Source organism: Marmota monax, unplaced genomic scaffold, assembly GCF_021218885.2.
Source record: "Marmota monax isolate L192 unplaced genomic scaffold, Marmota_monax_Labrador192_F-V1.1 WCK01_AAM20220418_F8-fsc00017, whole genome shotgun sequence".
NCBI classification, from domain to species: Eukaryota; Metazoa; Chordata; class Mammalia; order Rodentia; family Sciuridae; genus Marmota; species Marmota monax.
This window is the reverse complement of record NW_026695241.1, coordinates 21740167-21756262: the sequence shown is the minus strand read 5'-3', so window position 1 is coordinate 21756262 and position 16096 is coordinate 21740167. Positions and strand designations below refer to the sequence as shown.

General features: G+C 38.2%; 1 protein-coding gene across 2 annotated transcripts in view; it reads left to right on the top strand.

Annotated features, from left to right (window-relative positions):
- Psen1 (presenilin 1) overlaps positions 1-16096 on the top strand; it is a 64223-nt gene that overhangs the window by 27332 nt on the left and 20795 nt on the right. For both annotated transcript variants that reach the window (XM_046440961.2, XM_046440959.2), the window contains exons 4-5: positions 4017-4267; positions 6255-6396. In XM_046440961.2, coding sequence (XP_046296917.1) covers positions 4017-4267; positions 6255-6396 — 393 coding nt within the window. The remainder of the gene's footprint in view (positions 1-4016; positions 4268-6254; positions 6397-16096) is intronic.

Below are 16096 nucleotides of genomic sequence, written 5' to 3'. Positions count from 1 at the left end.
AACAGTTCATATAGCTTAATAGGAGGGCTGTGGTACCAAAAAGAACACAGGTTTTGTTTTTTGGGTACCGGGGATTGAACTCAGGGCACTCGACCCCTGAGCCACATCCCCAGCCCTATTTTGTATTTTATTTAGAGATTGGGTCTCACCGAGTTGCTTAGCACCTCACTTTTGTTGAAGCTGGCTTTGAACATGCAATTCTCCTGCCTCAGCCTCCTGAGCTGCTGGGATTATAGGCGTGTGCCAACAAGCCCAGCAGAACACAAGTTTTGAAGCAGGAGATTAGAATTTGATACCTTCCTCAGCTGTTTTCTGGTTTTAAGATTTTGGACTAGTTGTTTCTGTAAATAAATGAGATAATGTGAGAGTGCTGTATGAATTACCAATTACTATGTAAAGCTAGCTATTATTACTTGTATTAATCAACCCATCAAATTGGTCAGAATCATCTTGCTGAATATTAATCACAGAGGTCACAGTTCACCCAGATGGCCCAGTCACTTCCTTTTCTGGGAGAATAAAAGTCTGAATTTTCTCAACTCTGCTGTTCCTCAACTATTGTCACACTGTGTCCCTGCCCTCCAGACCTCACCTTCCTCTTAATCATTTCCATGCTGCTGGACTTTGGTCATGTAGTAACTTGGGTTCAGCAAAAATTATCTTTCTCGGCAGGTTTCTGTTTTTAATGCTTTGCAGTAGTTTCCTTTCCATTCCCCATAGGATCTGGGTTCTCATAAACACTTTCTCTGTGCCACCTACAACTTACTTCCTGATCTCCAGACTGAAGAAGAGGGTGCAGAGATGCCTTTGTGAGGCTGACTGTTTTCCTCTTCTCTCCCCCTACCCATTTCCATTAGTTGTCATTCCCCTGTCTCACTATTCAGTCTCTTCTCTTGGGACCTCTATACTTTGACCTGACTGGTATGCTCAAGTTTCTAACTTCTCTAAAATAACTTTTTCGAGTTTGGGTTCCTCTCTCATCCAATTTTTTTTTTTTTTTTTTTTGCTTAATTTCCATTAGTTCCCCAATCCATTATGATTTATCGTCTAATTTCCCTCTTCACTGTTGCACTTGGTGAACTTCGCATTGTCAAATTCAGTGAGCTTTTGCCTCTCCTCCTCCCTGACTGTTGAAACTGCACTCCTCTCTCCCTTCTATGTTGTGTGAACTCTTCAGGGTGTCTTTCCCTCTCCTGTTCTCTAATGCTTTTTCTCTCATCTCCTGCTGCTTATGCCTAGGATTATTCACACTTCTTGATCAGCTTCTCACTGCATTTTTCCTTCCACAGCTGTTATATTATATTAATGAGTAACGTGTCCATACCATTTTGTGTTTTCTGTCTGTACTCTTCCCTGCAATTTTGTTGATTCTCATAACTGTAGAGTAATGACTGCCTACCTCTTCTCTAAGCTTGACTTTTCTATTGCTAATTGCCCTTGGACTTTCCTATCTGGTTGCAGGTACTTCAGATTCAGTTATATTTCTAAAATATTTCTCTTCTCTCCAGCTTGCTTATCTTTTTGTGTACCCTGTCTATATCAGTGCCATCATCATCAACTTGATCCCTTATAGTTGACGTATAATTTGCAACAAGGCCTACCTATTCAACTTCTGAAATATTTTTCTCATGCATCTAGTTTTCATTGCCAGTCAGATTTCTTAAAAATGAAACATAATCTGATTGTATCACTTCCTTGACTTTAGCAATCTTTATTACTTTTTTAATTGCTTCACGATAAGGTCTAAAGTCCTTGGCATGGCAAACAAAGTTCTCAACCATCTGTTCCTTAAACTAACTTACAGAGTTTTGAATATTGAAATAAGAGCTAAGTACAGAGTCTTAGCTCTTATTTCAGTATTGCTACAGCAAAGTATCTGGAATATAGTAGAATTTTGAAAATTACTTGTGGAATAGTTATATCAGAAATGAAATAAAAAGAACCCCCAGCCCTCACCATGCCTGCAGAGCTCATGTTGTTTTGGGACTGGCAAGTTAGGAGGTGGTTGAGAACTTGACTTCTGGAGGCAGGGTGGCCTGTGTTCAGAACCTCTGACACACAGTAGCTGTGACTATTTCCTCATTTGTGAAGAAGTGATGACCAGGTGAATGTGAGAATTAAAGGTAATATACATATCACAACCTCTGATACATTAGAATTATTTTTCTTTAATATTTCTTTTTAGTTGTACACAATGCCTTTCTTTTTATTTATTTTTATGTGGTGCTGAGGATCGAACCCAGGGCCTTGCACATGCTAGGTGAGCACTCTACTGCTGAGCCACAACCCCAGCAGGAATTACTTTAAGCCATTATTAAATGGAGAATGTGTTTTTAATGAATAATAGTAATGTTCTACAGCAATAGTTAGACTCTGTAGTCAAAAATGAGGTACAAACCAGGTGCAGCAGTACATGCCTGTGATCCCAGGGACTCAGAAGCTGAGGCAGGAGGATTGCAAATTTGAGGCCAGTCTTAGCATGGATTTTAGTGTTATTAATGAGACTCTGCCTCAAAATAAAAAATACAAAGGATTTGTCAGGGGGTTGCTCAGTGGTATGGTACCCCTAAGTTCAATCCCCAGAGTAACAGGGACCAACAGTCTACCTTCTGTTCACTTACCCATCAGAAGGAGGAGTACCTAGGTTTTTTTTTTTTTTCCCTTTTCTGTCACCTATTATTTTTTTTAATATTTATTTTTTAGTTGTAGTTGGAAAGAACACCTTTATTTCACTTGTTTATTTTTGTATGCGGTGCTGAGGATCGAACCCAGGGTCTCGCACATGCGAGGCGAGCGCTGTACCGCTGAGCCACAACCCCAGCCCACCTATTATTTTTTAAAAACATTTAATACTTATATTTTAGCTGTAGTTAGACACAGTACCTTTGTTTTATTTATTTATTTTTATGTGGTGCTGAGGATCAAACCCGGGGCCTCACATGCACTAGACAAGCGCTATACCGCTGAGCCACAACCCCAGTCCCTATATATATTATTGTTGCCTTTGTTATTTATTCAACCCTTTACAAAAACCAAGTTTTAAGATAGGAACCTTGATAGCAAAAGAAAAATTCAACTTAAAGAATAAGAAAAGATAAGCCCAGGAGCCTAGGAAGTAGCTCAGTGCTAGGAAGTACCTAGCACGTTGGAGGGCCTGTGTTTGGTCCCCCAGCACTGTAAAAAAGAAAAGAAAGTGAAGGGGTGGGGAGAGGGTGTGAGGAAGAAAGAGAGAAAGAAGGAAAGAAAGAAAGTAAATTAAAGACCAGGATAAATATAAAAGTAACAAAATTGTATCTGGCTTAAGAGTTTGAGGAAAGTAGAATCTCAGAAAGTTTCTAATTTCATTCATCAGTCATTCATTAAGTATTTATTTATTGTTCTCTTATATAGAGTATAGTCAGGATGTGGAAAATAAAGACATGGACCATCAGAATTAAGGCCTAGTTGCTCTCTAGGGGAGTTTTTTCAATTTTTGATATATTAAAAATTTAAATGTGTTTGTGAAGATAATTGTAACTTTATATGCTATAGAATAGCATATAGAACTAATGCAGAGAGATTCCTTGAGCAGCATGGATTTTAGTGTTGTTAATAATGGAGGTTAGATAGTTCCTTGTGTAACTGATGTGAACCTGCCTAAAGACACTTCTTGAATGTGAAAAGGTGAGCCTACTTTGCTTGCAACTGCTACAGATAAAGGTTTGATAGTGGTGTCAGTTTGTAAGACAAACCTTAAAGTTCAGTTCAGTTGGCTTAGGCTGAGAATGGGAGGAGAGAGTGGGGTGAGCCAAGACAATGGTAAACCATCTAGACTTTTGAACTGGGTTCAATCCTCAGCACCGCATACAAAAATAACTTTTGAATTGCACACTGCCTGCAAGTTGGCTCTTTCTTGTCTCAAGTTTTTAGAACTCAATTAATGACTGGCCTAATTGTTACATATTTTGTTTTTGATATAGAACCCCTTATTCTGCTGAGGGTCTGATTTATTAACAATATTTTTCTTGTGCTTTTAGAATGATAATCGAGAACGGCAGGATCATGGTGATCGACGAAGACCTGGGAACCCTGAACCAGTATCTAATGGCCGACCGCAGGGTAACTCACGGCAGGTGGTGGAGCAAGATGAGGAAGAGGATGAGGAGCTGACACTGAAATATGGCGCCAAACATGTCATCATGCTGTTTGTCCCTGTGACTCTCTGCATGGTGGTGGTGGTGGCTACCATCAAATCTGTCAGCTTTTATACTCGGAAAGATGGACAGCTGTATGTATGAGTGTTTTGTTTCATTGTTCTTAAGGCCATGTGGCTTTTCCTCACTGTGTTATCATCACCTTGAGGGCCTCTGCACCGAAGGAGCATGAAGGAGTCCATTTCTCTGATGGCCAGAGGCAATAGAGAGAATTAGGGGGTTATTACTTGGTGCTTTAAGTGGGAAAATGAACGCTGCAATCGTTTCATGGATGGTGTCATTGGATAGGGCTGAATTTATTTGGAATTGAACAAATTAAGCATGATTTTCCTTCCTCAGGGCCATAGGGCCATTGTTCTTGTTTGGAATGTTCTTTTCTTTTCTAATTTTGGTGGATAGATTTCTTCTCATTTTGGCTTAAATGTTAAATCATCAAAAGTAACTTCCCTCATCTCCTAACACCTCCTTCCTAATATTCTTTCTCACAGCAGCCTATTCTTTTCTTATTTGTCACAATTTGCAAAAATATATTTATTTACATTATTTAATGTGTGATTTCCTTTATAGTAAGGCCCATGAGAGCACTTTGTCTCCAGAAATAAATACTCAGGAAAAAAAAAGTTGTTAATTGTAAGAATGAATATCTAATGTAACCTAGCACTCTCTAGAGTTGGGGAACTATCATGTAGATTCCACAGTGCTGTTGGTGTTGCCCTTGGCCACCAAGAAAAATGCTCCAATTCAGATGTCATCTAGTCCTGTCTCTAAGAACTTGAGTTTTAGAATGTGAATTTGGGAAATGTCTGAAAAACTGCATGGTGTTCTGAAAGCCGTGCTATTAGCCTTCTGGTAGTATGGCTGAGACATGAGTGAAGGGCAGGGGTAAGAGGAAGTAGCCTAAGGGATTGGGGAATAGTATCTGTATAAATCAAGACTAGGTTTGGCTTCATACTACAGGACAAGGGTTGGCAAGCCCCAACCAGTAGGTCAGCTCTGCCTGCCTCCTATTTTTGTGAATAAACTTTCACTGGAAAAAGACCATGTCCATTTATTTATTTGTGTCTATGGCTACTTTCATACCTCAGTAACAAGAGACCATGTGACCAATAAAACTAAAAATATTTACTATCTGGCCCTTTATAGAAAGTTTGCTGACCCTGTTAGAGACAAAACTGGTTTAAATGGTACTTTTTTCTCTTACCCATAGAGCAGCACAGAGGTAGGCTGTCCAGATTGGTATAGCAGCTTTACGTTCATCAAGTTCTCAGCCCGCCCGCCCGCCCACCCTCCCTCCCTCCCTCCCTTCCTTCCTTCCTTCCTTCCTTCCTTCCTTCCTCTCAAAGGTTACTTCAGACTCCAGAATGGAGCCCCTCCCTTCATCCAGAAAGCAGAAAGTAGTGGGGGAGAAAAAGGCAGAGGATTTCTCCCTCTCAGCAGAATGTACTCTTCCTCAGAAGCTCTTTACACAACATCTATTAAAATTCATTGGCCATTCCTTAGTGTCATGGCCATATCTAACTACAAGGGAATCAGAAATAAAGTCTTTTAGCTGGATACATTGGCACCTGGAAGTATTTTTATATGAGTGAGATAAGGGAAGGTGGATATGTGACATTGTCTCAAAACAACTCTAGTTCTCATCACTCTACAGATGAAAGACAATAATTATGCACCATATTGTCTTCCTTTGCCAACCATTCGTCAACCTAGGTAATTAATGTTGCAGAATCTGATTATGTAACAGATTAATAAACAGTGGAGAATACATTTGATAAGGCAATTATTTCAGTACAAAGCATCCACTAGGTGGAGCCAATGCCTGGCTCACATAAGTTCATCTCTCCATATCTTAGATATTTCATTTTATTTTGAAGCAACTATTAGAGTATAGCTATTTTCTTAGGTTAAAAATTCTGAGCTAGACTAGTGAAATGGGCAAAAAATGACTTACAAGACATTAATCAAAAGGAAAACAAAATTATAGTGTTGGAGGGAATATGTGGTTTGGGATATCCAATAACACTTACTTAACCAGGGCTTTTGTGTTTTGTTTTATTATAGAATCTATACTCCGTTCACGGAAGACACCGAGACTGTGGGACAGAGAGCCCTGCACTCAATTCTGAATGCTGCCATCATGATCAGTGTCATTGTCGTCATGACTATCCTCTTGGTGGTTCTATATAAATACAGGTGCTATAAGGTGAGCTGTGATAATGCTTGCTTTCTGCCTTGTTCTGTGATGAGTGCATCTTCTTGTCACATATCTTTCTTGGTTTAGTAAAGAAAAAGGTCTTATCTTTTAGACCTAAGTTAGTTTTTATTTACCTTCCCCTCATTGTGGAACATTTTAAAAATAAAAAAAGGCATATATGTGAAACAAATATTTTCATGTAATATCACAGTCTAAGTGGTTTTAACATTTCAGTTCATGGTACATTTATGATATTCTGCAGGCATATACTTTAAAACCTTTGTGTATCAGCTCAATTCACAAATAGCAAAAGGAGCCAGGCTTAGTAGTGCATGTCTGTTATCCCAGAAGTTGAGGCAGGAGGATCGCAAGTTCAAAGCCAGCCTCAGCAAAAAGTGAGGCACTAAGCAACTCAGTGAGTTGCTTGTCTCTAAATAAAATACAAAATAGGGCTGGGGATATGGCTCAGTGGTCCAGTGTCCCTGAGTTCAATCTCCGGTAATGCCAACCCCGCAACCAAAAAAATAGCATAAGGTAATTGTCCCCATAAAATTAGTTATAACCAAAAGAATTCAGATTCTCACATTTGAATATAGAATAAGGTCACCTTCAGATGCTAGTGTTAGACTCCTTGGTGAGTCTAACACTAGCATTCATACCTTGGTTCTAAATTGCTTTCCATTCACGTACCGTCCTTCCTGTGGTAGCACTCTTTCTTTCCTTGCAAAGTGAGGTCAAGGGGTTGTACAGGAAAGACACAGTTACAACCCCCAGCCTCTCCTCCCCTTGTTCTCTCACTAAGTGACTCCTAAATCTCAGCCCTTTGGCACATGTTTCAGACTCAAGTCTCAGAAAATTTACAGTTTACTAGACATTATAGAGCTTTAAGGTCATTCTCAAATAATATAAATTATAAATGTTAACTTTCCAAATAATGGAGTCTACTCATTTCCTTCTAGTATTTTCCTGTATATATTTTTAACATGTTTAAAGTAGATAGTCAGTATGTGTCCTTTCTTAACTTTTACTCTGATATAAGCATTTTCCCATATTATAAATTCTTAGAAAAAATTTCTATGGCTGCATAATTATTGACTCAATGAATATATTGTAATTTATGTTTTCTAGTTTCTCTGATATTGGATATTTTGAGTTGTTTTCAGTTATCCGCTATTTTAAAAAATGATATCTTTATGCGTAGAATTTTAAAAATTATTTCCTTAGAGTACAGGCCTAAACATGGAATTTTGGGGGCAAATTAACTGTGTTTTAACTCTCAGTATGCTAACTTTATCCAAAAGGTTGTATCAATTTGTACTTTCCCCCACGTTCACCAGCATTGATTTTTTTTTAAATATTTATTTTTAGTTTTTAGGTGGACATAATATCTTTATTTTATTTTTATGTGGTGTTGAAGATCGAACCCAGCGTCCCGCAAATGCCAGGCAAGCGCGCTACTGCTTGAGCCACATCCCTAGCCCGAATTTTTTTAAAACTATGCTAATTTTTATAGGCATGCATATGTATTTCTAAAATTTATTTTATTTCATTTATTATTTGTTTTTTGATCCTGGAGATTGAATCTGGGACCTTGCTAGGCAAGCATTCTACCACTCAGCTATATTCTTAATCCATAAAACAAATGTCTTAATTTAGTTAAGATCAAACATCCTTTCAAAGCTCACAAGCTCTAAAGTAATATAGAATTTAGCCTTACTTGTTCAACTTCTGATTGGGCATATATGTTAGCCTAAAGTGGTGAGTATTTGTGGTCTGACATTATCACATGATGACCATTGAAGATGGAGGTATGTATGATAATGGGTTGTTGTCAATTCTCAGTAAGCCAGAGCAAGTGATTGGAACTCTCCCCCTGCTTTAAGTATGCTCTTTCTTAGTTTTCTTTATGTGTTTTATCAACATGGAAGTGCTTACTGCTGGTTCCATTTCTCTGCTTTATTAGAATTGCTTAGTGAATTTTTTTTTTAAATCATATGGTACTTTTGTTCTTCTGTTTCTTTTTTGGATTTTATAAGGGGATGGAATTTTACCTTTTTTGTAATCTAGAAATTACTTCCAGATTTTTTTTCTTTTTCAAAATTCCTGTGTAATTGAATAGATGGGGCTCTGGACTCAGTATTGCATTTCCTGAGTTCTTTTTCCTGGTGATCTTAGGAAACTGTTAAATTTCTGTGTGTTTCATACTTTCACATATAAAAGAGAAAGCAACATCTTTTTTTAAAAAATATTTTTTTAGTTATACATGGACACAATATCTTTATTTATTTTTATGTGGTGCTGAGGATTGAACGCAGGGTCTCACATGTGCAAGGCAAGCGCTCTACCCCTGAGCCACAACCCCAGCTCCAAGAAAGCAACATCTTTAAACGACCCCTCCCCTCTAATTTTAAGCATGAATGGATTTTCCCAGCCTCAGGCAATGGTGTGTAGAGGACAATATAGCAAGCTATGCAAACTATATCTGCCTGGTTTCATTTCATCCTCACACCAGCTCAATGGAACAGGCCCTACTGTTATCCCAGTTTTTCATATGAGGAGTGTTGGGAGGGCTCACGAGGCTAGTGTGGGTTGGAAGCTAGGTCACTATGGGGCTTTGAGCCCAGAGTTTGGCCTGGATTGATGCAGAGCCAATACCTAAGACTCCTGTCAAATCCAACCTCTTTTGGATTTATGCCTCTGTGGAAACTGCTTGTCTTCTGGTTGCCAGTATTTTGAACTTAATTTCTCTGGACCTTATTGCCATTGGCTTATTAGTCACCCTCTTCTGCTTGACATTCTTTTTGATGTTCACTTATCTCCCTACCTTGGTCTTTGCAGTTTCTCCTAAGGCTCACCAGTTTTGAATCTCATACATTGAACTGTTTTTCTCTCATGGAAAATTACGTTCAATTTCATGGTTTAAGTTTACATCCTGAAATACAACTTTTTATTTTTATTTATTTATTTAGAATTTTAATATTTATTTTTTAGTTTTCGGCAGACACAACATCTTTGTTTGTATGTGGTGCTGAGGATCGAACCCAGGCTGCATGCATGCCAAGCGAGCGTGCTACCGCTTGAGCCACATCCCCAGCCCATTCAAATACAACTTTAAAAATTTTTTTTTTATTTTTGATGAATCTTTATCTTATTTGTTTATTTATACACAGTGCTGAGAATTGAATCCAGTGCCTCACACATGCTAGGCAAATGCTCTATTATACTGAGCCACAACCCCAGCCCTCAAATACAACTTTTAGTTAAATATTTTTAGCTTAGAAGTCTGCTTATTGGGCTGGGGATGTGGCTCAAGCGGTAGCATGCTTGCCTGGCATGCGCGCGGCGCTGGGTTCGATCATCAGCACCACATACAAATAAAGATGTTGTGTCCACCGAAAACTAAAAAATAAATATTAAAAAATTCATTCTCTCTCTCTCTCTCTCTCTCTCAAAAAAAAAAAAAAAATCTGTTTATTAGGCCCATGGTTAGAAGGTTATTTCCTTTGGCATCAATTCTATTCAGATGTCTGTTGGCACATAAGTTTAATTATCTTTCATGCCATTTCATCACCAGTGGGTATACTTTGCTAGGACCGTCTAGTTTTTAATGTGTAATCACTACCATCTGTTATCTTCATGACTAGTTTAGTAGCCTGATTTCTCAGCTGACCTTCTAAACTTTACTCTCTATTTTTCAAATACTACAAAAGCAAAAAAAAACTCCTGTTTTACTTTTAATAGTTAATAAAAGCAAGGCATGTTCATAGTTTAAAAACATTCAGACCAAGTTTAACTATACATACCCCAGTTATCACCACCAACCAGTCCTATTCCAAGATGTAACCACTGTTAATAATTTGATGCATATCTTTTCTTTTACTTTTTTTTTTTTAAACTTACTTTGCTAATTACATATGAATATGTACTTTGTTGTTGTTGTTGTTACTGGGAAGTTGAACCCAGAGCCACTTCACCAGTGAGTCACATATCCAACCCCCACTCCCTTTTAAATTATTTTGAGACCAGGTCTCACTAAGTTGCTTGGGGCCGAGATAAGTTACTGAAGCTGGCCTTGAACTTGGGATCCTGCTACCTCCTCCATCTCCTGGGTTGCTGGGATTAGAGGCATGCTGGTAGAATATGTACTTTTTTAAGAATAGAAATTGGGCTAGCTCAGTTGGTAGAGTGCTTGCCTTGCATGCACAAAGCCCTGGGTTCAATCCCCAGCGCCACAAAAACAAAAGAAAACTAGAATAGAAATTGACAATGCACCAATAAAAAATACGGGTAGAGGTGAAACATAGGAATAGAAATTGAGACATATTAAATCCACTGTTTTATAATAGTAGACAATTACCCTTCCTCCCATCTCCTTTCTTTCTCACTTAATAGTATATTTTGGACTTCTTTCCATTTCATTTGATAATAGTGAATTAAATTGATTTTTGAAGATTGACCCACCTAGCATTCTTAGGATAAATCTTAGTTGATATGGTGTATTCTCTTTATCACTGGATTCAATTTGCTATTATTTTGATGAAGATTTTGCAACTGTGCTTGTTGGGGATGTTGGCTCATATTTTTCTTGCATTGTCTTTGAATGGGTTTGGTATCAGGATAATGCTGGTCCTATAAAATGGTTTGGGAAGTGTGTGTTCCCTCCTAATCTGTTTTCTAGAGATATTGATGCTGTCTCTTCTTTAAATATTGGGTGAAAGTTGTCAGTGCTTGGAGTAAGTCTGATTTCGTTAGTTATAGGACTATTCAGTTAATCTGTTTTATCTTCCTAGTCTACTTAATGTATTACTACAAGTGACAAAAAAAACCTTACTGTTTTATACATTCCTTTACCCTTCACCATTAAAAAGTTTGTCAGTGTTATAATTTTTACTAACTACCAAACATTTATTTATTTATTGAACCCAGGGGTGCTTTATCACTGAGCTACATCCCCAGCCCTCTTTTTATTTTTTGCTTTGAGATGGTCTCACTAAGTTGCCCAGATTGACCTCAAACTTTGATCCTCCTTCCTCTGCCTCCTGAGTCACAGGATTATAAGCATATATCACTCTGCTTGGGCATCAGACATACTTTAAAACATATGTAAGGTCTGGAGTGTAGCTCAATGATAGAGCACCTGCTTAGACTGCATGAGGCCCTGGTTCAATCTCTTCCATCAAAAAAAAAAAAGGGCTGGGGATGTGGCTCAAGCGGTAGCGCGCTCGCCTGGCATGCGTGCGGCCCGGGTTCGATCCTCAGCACCACATACAAACAAAGATGTTGTGTCCTCCAAAAACTGAAAAAATAAAAAATAAATATTAAAAAAAATTCTCTATCCTCTCTCTTTAAAAAAAGAGATGATGAAGAATACATTGAGAAAATATAATCTATTTCTTGCTCTTATTTCATTCTTGAGGTTTTTCTTGTAGCATTATTTGCCTTTTGTCTAAACAACTTCCTTTAATAATTTTTTTTTTTTTTTAAGAGCAAGTCTGCTGGCTTCGTTTCCTGTTAGTTTTTCTTTATCTTAGAATGTTTTATTTCACCTCATTATTGAAGGGTATTGTTACTGGACATAGAATTTTTGTTTTGGTTCTTTTAACTTTTTTTTTTAATTTTTTTTTTTTAAGAGAGAGAGAATTTTTTTTTTTTTAAAGAGAGGATTTTTTTTTAATATTTATTTTTTAGTTTTCGGCGGACACAACATCTTTGTTTGTATGTGGTGCTGAGGATCGAACCAGGGCCGCACACATGCCAGGCAAGCGCGCTACCACTTGAGCCACATCCCTAGCCCTCTTTTAACTTTTTAAAAATAGTCTTTTGATCCCTAGTATGGGAGGTGGTGAGGAGACATTCTACTGATAGCTTTCAGTGGTTTCTGAGGAAAATCAGTTATTTAAATTATTCCCCTATAAAATAACAGCATGATTATTTTTTGTTCTGTTCACTTTTAAAGTTTTCTTCAGTTTTCAGGAGTTGGTGTAATTTGAATCTTTTTTGGAATTCACTGTGCTTCTTGAGTCTCTAATTTATGTCTTTTACCAAGTTTGGGAAATTTTCAACCATTATTTCTTAAAATAGTTCTTCTGGACCACATTATTTTCCCCTTTTAAGACTAATGACACAAATGACCTGTGTCAGTTGAGCACCTCTAATCTGTAAATCTGAAATGCTTCAAAATGTAAAGCTTTATTTTTGGAAACATGGTCTTGCTGCTTTGCCCAAGCTGGTGCGGAACTTTTGAGCCCAAGTAATCCTTATGCCCCAGACATGCCAACTAGCTAGGGCCACAGGCACCATTCCCAGCTTGAGTGCCTTTTGGGCTTGTTTGTGGTACTGGGGATTGAACCCAGGGCCTTGGACATATTGAGCACACACTCTACCACGGAGCTGCATCCCGAGCCCCCAATTTTGAAACTTTTTGAGTGTCAAATTAGAGTCTTTCAAATTTGCAGTTTGAGGATTGGAAATGTTGAATTAGTAAAGTCTATGCAAATATTCCAGAATCCAAAAATCTCTGAAATTTGAAACACTTCTGGTTCTGAGCATTTCAGATAAGGGATTCCTAACCTACAATATTGTTCCACAGGTCTCTTTACTCATTTTTTAAATCTTCTCTCCTGCTTTTTGTTCACTGACTCTCCCTTGTCATCGGCATTCTACTATTGAGCCCATGCAGCCTATTTTGTTGTTGTTGTTGTTACTGTACTTTTTAATTGTAAAATTTCCATTTGGTTTTTCTTTATATTTTTTCCTCCTCATGGTACTTTGTCTGTTTCCTTTTATTTCAAGAGTATTTGTCGTTATTTCTTGAAACATTATTAACATAACTGCTTTGAAGACTATTGGCATTCCAACATCTGTGTTGTCTTAGCATTTATTTTATTTTTTTAAGATTCTTTTAAAAAATACTTTTTAAATATTTATTTTTTAGTTGGACACAATGTATTTATTTATTTTTATGTGGTGCTGAGATTCAAACCCAGGGCCTCTCACGTGCTAGGCGAGAGCTCTACCCTGAGCCACATCCCCAGCCCCTTAAAAAATACTTCTAAAGTAGTAGATGGACACAATACCTTTATTTTATTTGTTTATTTTTATGTGGTGCCAGGGATCAACCCATTTTCTCACACATGCTAGGCAAGTGCTCTGCCACTGAGCCACAACCCTGGTCCCTTGTCTTGCATTTATATTCATTGAATTTTTTTTTTCATGCAGATTGGGATTTTTCTAGTTATTTGCATGCTAAGTAATTTGGATTATATCTTGGTCATTTTAAATATTATGTTATAAACTCTGGTCTTGTTTAGACCCTAAGAGAATGTTGGTATTTTTGTTTTGTGGGCCAGTTTGCCAGAGCTTGCTGCAAAGCTGAGGTAGCCACAGAGATCCTCTCTTTACCAGTTCTTGCAGTCATGCCAGAAAGATTTCAGACATGTTGCTCTGAGTAGCAGTCATGATTTTATCAGAAGAATTAGGAAAAGGGGACATTCTCAAGGAGGAGAGTAGATGCTCTCAGAGAGGTGGACTGCATGCCCTCCCTGCCTTCCAGTTTTACTGGGAGTCCCAGGGAAGTTTCCAGAGAGTCCCTCCCAGGTCCACCTCTTGACTTTTGACTGACAGCAGGATAACATCAGACTTTCAAGTGCCCACTACATAGGACAGTTCTAGGCCCACGCTGACCTCAACTGACCTTGCATTTCTCCTGCATATAACAGGTTTTTTGCTGAAGAATGTAATATATACTGTGGACTGAAGCCAGGCAGGCAAATTGTTCCTTTAAAAGCATGTGGAGGGTCAGCACAGTGGTCCCAGAGAGATTGAGAAGTGAGGGTGACATACAATGAAGGAACTGCACTGACGCCTTGAAGAGAGAATGATTTGGTGCTCAGAGTTGGGGTTTTCAAGGAAATTGAGTACCCTTGTTTTTGCCTTACTTTCCTACCTCCTTAATCCGTTTATTACCCTCTGAGTAGTACTCAGCAAACTTTCTTTGTGAGAATCTTGATGTTTTGGTTGAAAGGATGATTGGGGCTTGTGACATAGTCTTGGTGATTGGGGAAGGTCCAGACTACCTGGTAGGGTGTGGCCTGATCTGGAAATAACAATTTTTCTTAAGGGGATGTAATTAATTATGTCCGGGGAGGTTTTGGCTGGTTTTCAGTTGTCATTGTCCTTTTCCTATTCACCCATTTATAACCAGCTACCTAACAAACTGACCTGGTTGAATTAGGCTGTAAATTCTAATCTGTAGCCTGTGACAATAATCAGTTCAGTTTTCAAAGTCTTTGCAGTACTTCTCAGATCTGGCCCACCTGTGTGCCATTCAGTTGTCAAAAATCTGAATGCTCTTGAGGATCATATCCACACATGCTTACCATAGAGGTGGGTCCACAAGTTCATGAACAGCTTAGAGGTTACTTTCACGAGCTTCTGGTTTAGTTAGTTTCTAGTTTCTCTGGAATTCCTCTTCCATTCCTGCAGCAGAAAGCTAGGATCTGATTTCCTAATGTCAGGACCAAGAAATGGGAGATCAAAGTGAAATAAAACAAGGGCTGTTTGCCTCATTCTGGGGACTAAGGATCCTTTAATCAGAGAGAATTTTAGGCTTCTGTCACCCCTATTGTACCACTCAAGATTGTTTGGGGGCTGGGCATGAGAGAACAAAGAAAAGAAAGGCGAGGAAAGCTTTCTCAGCAACCTAGGTGTTAAGATACCAGTTCCTGCTCCTTAGACCAGAATTAGACTTCTGGATCTCCCATCGTCTCACTGATACCCACTTAACTGGTGTTGAGTTCAGGTGGAGGAGGAGGGGGGTACTGGAAGGACAAAGTGGAAACTGTTCTGCTCTCTGTGGCTTCCAATTCTCCTGGCCTCTTCACTGTTCCTAGTCCTCAGCTAGCTGTGGCAATGCTTTCAGGCCAAGTTTCGTAGTTGCAGTCAGTGTGAGAGACAAGGTAGTTGTAATTTAATTATGCTTAATTTTAGACAGTCTAAAATGTTTGTATCCAGCCAGATTTCCACACTTGCTCATTTGTATTGTTTTGTTTTTAAATGATCAAGTCTTAGCAAGCAGAGCCAGTTCTATAGAAGGAAACTGTTTACTTTGACTGCTCATATAATGTAAAAGGAGCTTTTGAGTCAGAATTTCAGAAGCTTGCTAGGACCTGTTTGGAAATAAACCCTAAGGATTTCTCATATCAGAGGTTGATTGTGCAATGCTTGCAAGAAGCTATATAAGACCAAACAAGCCTTACAAAGGTAGAAATAGAAAATGTAGTTAATTATTATACACCATTTGTTATAGATGGAGCTATAACTTATTAGTTACATGATTTCTGGCTTGGATAGTTCAGGGTTCAGAAGAGGTATGCACTGTTATACACTGAAATAGGGCTCTTGTCTTTCAGAGCCTTTAGCACAGGGAAGCTGACCTAGGGATCTTTGCAAGATGAGAAGGGTCTGTTTACTACCAGATGTTCTAGAAAAGGAGGGTGCTATTTAGTCATCATTTGAAGAAGCTTTGAATTCAGGTAATAATTCAGAAAATCATAACATAAATCACCAACCTAAGTAGGAAAGCTGTTTACCATTATTATAGTAAAAGGGCTGATACTGTTACAATATAAAGAACACTTACAAACGTTCCAAATAAGTAAAAAAAAAAAAAAAATGGACAGAGAAGATGTGGGGGAAATATACATGATTA